The sequence below is a fragment of the Sinocyclocheilus anshuiensis genome, unplaced genomic scaffold, assembly GCF_001515605.1.
Source record: "Sinocyclocheilus anshuiensis isolate Anshui unplaced genomic scaffold, SAMN03320099.WGS_v1.1 scaffold1568, whole genome shotgun sequence".
Classification (NCBI taxonomy): domain Eukaryota; kingdom Metazoa; phylum Chordata; class Actinopteri; order Cypriniformes; family Cyprinidae; genus Sinocyclocheilus; species Sinocyclocheilus anshuiensis.
This window is the reverse complement of record NW_015554307.1, coordinates 195,568-204,150: the sequence shown is the minus strand read 5'-3', so window position 1 is coordinate 204,150 and position 8,583 is coordinate 195,568. Positions and strand designations below refer to the sequence as shown.

The window sequence follows — 8,583 nt, the reverse complement described above, 5'->3', positions numbered from 1 at the left end:
CACACTTCTCTTTCTGTGTGTGTGTGTGTGTGTGTGTGTGTGTGTGTGTGTGTGTGGAAAGACAGGGAATAGAAAGATGGAAGTAAAATGACAGTTCACAATCCATTTTCTCCACAGACGCCAAGGTAAGTCTGAGCGAGTGTGTGTTTGTGTAAGACAAACTGTCACAGTTAATGTGTCCTCTCGTTTTCTAGGGAAGCAGCGGGCATGGAGTGTGTCAGCAGTTCTGTGCCACTGCAGAGGCTCACGCTGGCATTTAACGACTAGAGCTGCACACACACACACACACACACACACACACACATTCACATTCACAACAAAGTGCAGCCCAGCTCCCTGGAGTTTAATTACAGAAAATCTGAAACCAACTCCCCTATGCAGGAAACTTGTTATAGATATGCTCGCTTTATAAACCATCAAGAAACATACAATCACACAGTATTGCAAAATATGTCGGATACTTTACAGAAATAATTTAGACAAGCAGAAGCTTCCAAAACCAGTTCTTTAGCTGGATCTAAAATGGATTTCTTATTAACTGCTTTCTCATTAACTGAATCTAGTTATGCAACATAATTGGAGTAAATAGTGTTTTTGGTCTTTATGTGCTGTTTTATAATCAGCAGATGTTCATAGAAGTTTGGTCTGCGCCTTGAATTAGTTGGTGGGTCAATATTCAGTCTCTCGGGCATCTGCTGTAAAAGCTAGCAGAAAATAACTAATAATTTTATGGTGTGCAGAAAGGAAGAACCAAATTTCCCATGCTAAAAGAGTGAATAACCCTGATGTACCATCTAAGCTTTACAGAAATGAGCTCATAGACAAAACTTTTTGTGTCTGTGTGTGTTTGTGTACCGTAAGTGGGTGTGCTGTCTCGACGGGACGTTGTGGGTCCGTGGTTGGGGTCGTACTCGTAGCAGTAAAGGATGGCTTCTTCTTCCATGAGAGGAAATCGCTGTCTGTACTCTTGATCCAGGAATGAGTTTGGTGATTCTGACCCTTTTGCGACAGATACCCCGCCTTCACCCAGGAGAACGCCTTTTTCATCTCTAAAAGCACAGCATAACATAATATATTCAGATTTTACTGTATGTACACTATTTAAAACATATATCTATATTAATATATTTTAAAATGATATTTATTCCTGTGATGGCTAAGCTGAATTTTCAACAGCCAGTCTTCAGTGTCACACGATTCTTCAGAAATCATGATTTGGTGCTCAAAAAAACTATTTCATATTACTATCTGTTGTGCTGACAGTAGGATCTGAGGAATCGAATCACCTCCTGATTCAGACGTTCAGTTTGCCCGTTGGATTGAGGATGGTACCCCGATGTAAGGCTGATGTTGACGTTGAGGTGTTTGAAGAAGGCGGACCCGGCAAGGCAGAACAGTAGAGACAAGGCAGAGGCAGAATCATGAACCAGGCGAGAGATCGGGGCAGGCGGCTAGCAAACAGAGTCCAGGTGAAACAATCCAAGTCGGGGCAGGCAGATAACAATCAGAGAATCAGGAAACAGTCCAAGATCAAAGCACAGAAAACAAACACGGGTATAACGCTCGGAAATGACAGCCGGGGCAAATCAAGACTTCGCAATGAGTTCGTGAAATGGTGTGGCTTATATGTGTGTGTGTAAATGAGATGCAGGTGTGATTGTGTAATCAGTCCCAGGTAAGAGGGATGATGGGAAATGGAGTCCGAATGGGAGATCGCTAATACTCTGGGGACAGTTCCCTCTGGTGGTGCGGAGGAGGCGGTACGGGAGCCTCCTCTGTAACACTATCAATGTTGAAAACAGTTGTGCTGCAATAGTTTTGATGAATAAAAAGTAAAAACACAGTATTTGTTTGAAACAGAAATCTTTTGTAATATTGTTAATCTTTTACTGTCATTTTTGATCATTTTAATGTGTCAATAAAAACATTCATTTCTTTTTTTTTTTTTTTTATCTTACTGACCCCAAACTTTTATATAGTAGTGTAGATCAATTATTACACAGAAATTTGTGAAAGTTATATTTGTTACTATTGCAACTAAGGAAAATCTGGAAATTCTATAATATTTTGTCTAAAAAAATCAAAAATTTTACAAGCTACAAGTGAATTTAGGCATCACAGCATTTTGCAGTATGAAAATTTTAAACTTGTATTGAGATTTGCTAACATTTACACTAAACATTGTCATTAAATTATTAGTGTTTTTAAAAGATCTAAATGCAAAATTGTACAATTAAGTAGCCCTTATTGTTCAATAAATGGAAAAATTTAAACTGCTGATATATGAAATTAATGTTGCAAAAACAGATCATTCACAAGACGTCACAAAATGTCACAACCATCAGCTTTTTAAAACCACTCATATATATACCTATTCAATTTTCTGCAATAGTATGAATTATGCCCAAACAGAGAGGCTAGCCAATAAAAACAGGCATATTCAAATATGTTTTCTTGTATCGAACGTACAGTAGTAGCAAAAGTAGCAGCTTGTTTCATTCTAAAGGTGTTGGACAAAACACAGTTTTTGATGTAAGAAACCTTGACTAAGAATTCAAGTGAATTTCAAGCCAAAAAGCAGCTGAAGTGTAAAAAATCCTTTACTGGATGAGCTTACCTGGGTGTGTATGGCTCAGATGGAGGGGGCGGGATATACAGGTCTTGGAGGGCGGAGCTATCACGCTTGGAGGGTGTGCTGATGGTGCTCGTAGGCGTGGCCGAGCTGCTGGTGGGACTCCTGGGAATGACTGGCTGCTGGGCAGACAAGATCATTGGATTAAAGATCAAAGTTCACATCTACTATGAGCTGGTAAAACGTCTGAGGGCACAACTAAATGTAATAATGGAGCTCTGTTCCAGGACGTGACCCAGACACTGATATCTGCAGACAGTCACAAGGGTGAGGGATAGAATCGGCGGCGCAGTCCCTCTGCAGTAATGTCTGCAGTAAACAGTGCACTGGGATCTCTGGGTCATGATGCTTTGACATAATGAGTGGGAGTCTATGGAAACATTTGCGGCATCTCCAGAGAACACAATGGCTTCAGAGACTATAGATGTGTGATTAGTGTCTCCAGTGAGCTGAATGCCTGGGAACAGGGGTTGTGACACAGACTGCACAGACATGACATGCACAAAGAGTGCATATAATCAGTGAAATGAGCATGTGAGATGACAGCCGCCGAGATGGAGACGTACACAGATCTGTTTGGGGAAAACAGCTAAAAGTTTAGTCTAGAGTCACAAGTCTAGAGCCAAACTTGAATCCTTCCCCGAAAGCCGATTAAAGCTAATCTGCTCTCTCTGGCGCACACTTTCGCAACACTTCTAAGGCAGGTTAGTGATGTTACTGCGAATGACACCGTAAGACCCACGAAGGAAACTCCGATATCGAAACAGTCCTGTTATTTACACAAAATAAACTATAGTTGTGTTGCAAAATTTCAGTCAGAAGTAGGACGTTTGAATGGAAAGCGACATGTAAGCAGGCAGGTGCATTATGGGAAATGGAGTCAAAGGTGTCAGTTCCCTATCTAAGATGAGGCCAGGGAGCGGGTGGCAGATAAAGGGGGAAAGTGCAGCCCAAAACGATGAAGCTTCTGGGACAGGGCGATCTGAATCCTACCTGCAGGGCCAGGGGCTTCCATCTCATGTTCTTTAGTAGGGCTGGGGCAGAGGTGAGCGTGCTCTGGGGACGCTTTTTCAGGGTCAATGTCACACCGGCAGGGTCCCCTCGCAGAGAGCTTACCAAGTTTTTCAACTGCCAGCCCACCTACAGCAACAAACACAGGGTCAACATACACAGACTCGACAAGAACGCCACACAGAGACATCACCTGACAAGGAACTACTAGGAAATCCTAACATACGTCTCTCTATATCCGGTGAATATGGAGAGAATATACTGTTACTATGTATCACACACACACACACACACACACACACACACACAACTGAAAAGTTCAAGCATATATTTCTTAATAACTAAATTCCACAGCTTCACTACTAGTAGAGAGATGCTGCCAGGTAGAATTAATTCACACATGCAATCGCTCACTAATGCATTCATATTAATGTAATCTTTACTGTGCTACTTTATCTGTATCTGATTTAGAATGAGCAGAAATCTGTGAGAAATATAACGACCCAAAGACAAAAGAACTGATTAAAAAACTGTTATAGGAGCAACAGCCATGTGGGCAGTGCTGTGTCATATGCCATAGCTGTGCACAAGCTGTTTGTCACAGCCCCAGACTTATTTGTTCATTAATGACGTCATCAGCGACTAGTCGACTTCGACTCGACTTTCATCACATAAAAGTCGACTTCAAAAAATCAGAAGTCGTTCAACCCCTAACACACACATACACTTCCTGACCCACAGTACATGTTGATTAAGTTTACTATGTGAAATGAGTGTGATGTTTGCTAATCATTTAATTGATTCCACATTTAAGTCTGTGGTAGAACTTGACATTCCCGGTAAATGTCAATATTGGAGCCTTCGGTTCTTCATAAATTATGTATAATCATGAATTCTGAAAAAAAATATGAATGACAATACTGACTATATTTTAAAACTAAACATAAAAAAATGAAAGATAATAAAAGACAAACATGAAGTCTATACACTGACTACATTTTTATTGTTGAAATATTTATGTTACACTGTTATAAAAATGCTTACTGAGCCAGCAAGTGAAGCTAATAGCTGGAGGCAACTCTTTAAATATAATTCTAAAATAATGTGACACACTATATGCAAACTCTACATTTTTAAAGATGTTTACATTACTGATGAATTATTAAACTACATAAATTCATAACATTTCACAGTTTCATAAAGTAATAAGGCTGTGCAGTGTACCACAAGTGATTTTACTAGGGTTAAGATGTACTGTTAGATGATACAAGGCCACTTAACCATGGTAAAAATAATTGTACATCATCACTGACTCAAGTGGCTTACAGTGACAACAGCAACATTATAAAACAGGGGTTAAAATAAAATAAAAAGGCTTTACACATTAAAAATAGAACTGCTATAATGTTATAGGATGTGGTCCCTCAAAAGGGAATCATAATTTTATTTGGTGATCTATGGAATCAAAAAGTTTAAAACCCTGTGATAAAAGATGTTCAATGTTTGATGTTCAATAATTAACTTAATTATTTATGAATAATCACAATAAACAATTCTGCTGTTAGTTCAGATAGTTTTTATTTGATATGCAACAGAAATATTAACTTTATAATAAAACCTCATAAATCACTACAATGCCAGTCTATGAAAAGAGGTGAAATAAAGTAATACACACACATACAAACATTTGTTTTTCTATCATAGTGGAAACTTTTGATTGATTACTATAGTTATACTGAGCTAATGATACTTTCTATCCCCTAGCCTTACCCTCACAGAAACCTTTCTGCATTTTTAGACTGTCATTAAGACATAATTTATTATGATTATTAAGCAGTTTACTGTTGGCTGATTTGAGGTTTTACTATCCTTTAATATCCTTGTGGGGACATTTAGTACCCACAATGTAGGCAAAACGTGACCCACACACAGTTTACACTAACCATGTCCTTCACAGACAGAAATAACCACACAAACACACACACACACTCACACACACACACACACACACACTGAGATGGGCTGGACATTCGGACCTGATCCTATAGCATACAGAGACTAATCACTGAGGTGACATATCAAGTAGCACCCACAATGCACCATCCTTTAACGCCCGCTGAGGTTGTTCTTGAGCATTGTTACGGTAATTATTTGTCTGTGTGTTTTTCGCTACAAGCCGAATTCGTATCGCTTATCACACATTAGAAGCGCTTTTATCCAATTATGAAGGTGACAACAATTTAATTACATGAGGATTAATGAGGCCTTAGTGTTGCTGATGTTTCATCACAAAACAAGCTCAGCATCCCTCACCACAGCGACAATTTGACTTAAGACAAACAAGAAAAACTGATGTAGAAGTTGAATTCTGATGCCTTGACGTAAAAACCATCATGCAAAGACCATCTTAAATCTGAATAACAACGTCATTGTGATCAGAGATGATGAAGAGGGAACATTTAGCTATCTGCAGCTTCTTTAACTTCATAAAACATGCCACCACTTGAGAGTAAAATTCAAATATTCAACAAATTATTCAGCACCTTATGCACATCAAACACTAAGGAAGTCATTTCAAACAGAATTGATTTCACAAGCTAAACTCCATGCGCAATTACTTGTACAAAGATGTACGCAGAAAGGGGAACTCCACAGGGTACGATCACTGGAGTACCTATTGACGCACTCCATATGCACGCAAGGAAATCTCTCAAATACGACCATCCTTAAAAACACACTCCACTGCCCTTCATTACATTTACAGCCTCTTATGCCCTTTAAACATTCTCCAGTCTCACTCAGAAACGCAGTTTAAAGTGTAACACACTCAATCAGCATTGTGAATTCAGTCAAATTGGAATATAGTTGCCTTAGTCAGAAATGAGCTAAAAATACATCTAGTAATATGTTTTAAAGCTCTTGGTGCTTTAACAAGGACACATTAAAGCCCTCAAATTCAAATGCACCTCATTTTCAGTTCCATAATTCACAAACAGACAGGAAAGGGGCAACTGTTGTTGAATGCCAAGTGAGACTTACATATATAGGGAACAAAACTGATAGATGGATGGATGGATGATAAAATAGAAGAATAAATGAGCCAAATGGATTGAGTGACTGACGAGAAACTGACACTCACCACTGTCTGATGGTTCACCTGGATGACCTCGTCACCTGCGTGGATCTTCTTACAGCGATCCGCTGGAGACTAAGAAAGAGATGGAAAAATGGAGAGATGTCAAATGAAAACAGTACTGCAATATTTGAAGTATTTTATTTACATAGTTGCTTTTATACAAACCAATTTACAATGCATTCTGGTTTCACACTGTCTCTTATGCTCTGCATTTATTTGATTAAAAATACAGAAAAACCAATACAGTAATGTTATTACAATTTATTTTGAAATGTAATTTATTCTTGTGGTGACGAAGCTGAATTTTCAGCATCGTTACTCCAGTCTTCAGTGTCACGTGATCAGTGTTGGGCAGTAACGCATTACTTAGTAACGTGTTACTGTAATTTGATTACTTTTTTAGTAACAGAGTAATTTAACGCGTTATAATTTTCAAAATAGTAATTAGAGTATAGTTACAAGCCGAAGTCCCTATACATTACTGCCGCGTTACATTGCTGACAGAATGCAGTGTTTTATCATCTAGATTGTAAAAAGGATGTAGCACACGCACTGTCGAGTCAAGTATCAGTGGATTAGAGACCTACTCCCGTGAGACCCGACGCAACAGCAGTGTGGGAGAAGATGGGCGAGTGCTGCTGCGGGCGGGTAGACACTCTTGTGTGTGTGGGATGCGGGAGAATAAAATGATTCACGGGACTCCCACAAAATAGAAATATCTAAACATAGAATATCTAAAAGAAATAAATTGTTATTCATCTATTGCACAAAAGCAACATGAACTAATATAAAATATAAACGATTAACAGGTGCAAGCGTATGCAGAGTTTCTATTTAGGCTATAACACGTGTTTGCAGCGTTGAGCAATGCAGTGCTGAAATTTGCGTGCTCATGAACCCTCTCATTATAACACACGGATTGTAGACATTATGAAAGATTCATTATGCATATATTTATTGTGTTATAACAGAGATTTGTGAGATTGCGATGAACTGAGATGTCTTTTACAGACTATAAATGCAGTGCTCTTTGCTGGCATTCTGCCTAACCATGCACGCAGCAGCCACTTGCTTTAGTTAAAAATAACAGTGTTCTGTGAATGTTGATGCTTTAATACGTGATTACTTTTAAAAGGAGTAATCAGTAATCAGTAATTTGATTACATTTTCAGAGTAACTTGCCCAACACTGCGCGTGATCCTTCAGAAATCATTCTAATATGCTGATTTGGTGTTTAATAAATATTTCATACCATCAATAGTGAAAACATTTGTGTTGCTTACTATTTTTGTGGAAACCATCATACACTGGCCTTTACTTAAAGGGGTCATATGATGCGATTTCAAATTTTCCTTTCTCTTTGGAGTGTTACAAGCTCTTGGTGCATAAAGAAGATCTGTAAAGTTGCAAAGACTAAAGTCTCAAATCCAAAGAGATATTCTATATAAAAGTTCTAGCCCCCGGCCTCTGCTCACTCTAGGCCGCCATGTGTGACGCTGTGTTTCGTTTGTGAAAGCGAAACTACTTTGTTTGGTCTTCCAAAAGAGGATGATATCCGCTTCGTCATGCCTGGAGCTGATCCGTGCTGGTCGCTGAGGAAATACATCAACTTCGCGCTGTGGATGGCCAGATCGGCTTTCACCGTGAAACGAAGCGGAGCCTCCGCTCACTCTAGCCGCCGGCCTCTGCTCATTCTAGGCCTCCGGCTTCCGCTCACTCTAGCCCACCGTATGTGACGCTGTGTTTCGTTGTGAAAGCGAAACTACTTTGTTTGGCCTTCCAAAAATGGACACGACTAGAAATC

At 39.2% G+C, this 8,583-nt stretch overlaps 1 protein-coding gene across 2 annotated transcripts in view; it reads right to left on the bottom strand.

Moving 5' to 3' along the window:
* Positions 1 to 8,583, bottom strand: part of LOC107671348 (connector enhancer of kinase suppressor of ras 2-like) — a 106,030-nt gene that overhangs the window by 50,313 nt on the left and 47,134 nt on the right. For both annotated transcript variants that reach the window (XM_016464245.1, XM_016464244.1), the window contains exons 8-11: positions 6,783 to 6,851; positions 3,626 to 3,772; positions 2,618 to 2,754; positions 856 to 1,049 (exon numbers count right to left, since the gene is read on the bottom strand). In XM_016464245.1, the coding sequence (XP_016319731.1) occupies positions 856 to 1,049; positions 2,618 to 2,754; positions 3,626 to 3,772; positions 6,783 to 6,851 (547 nt within the window). The remainder of the gene's footprint in view (positions 1 to 855; positions 1,050 to 2,617; positions 2,755 to 3,625; positions 3,773 to 6,782; positions 6,852 to 8,583) is intronic.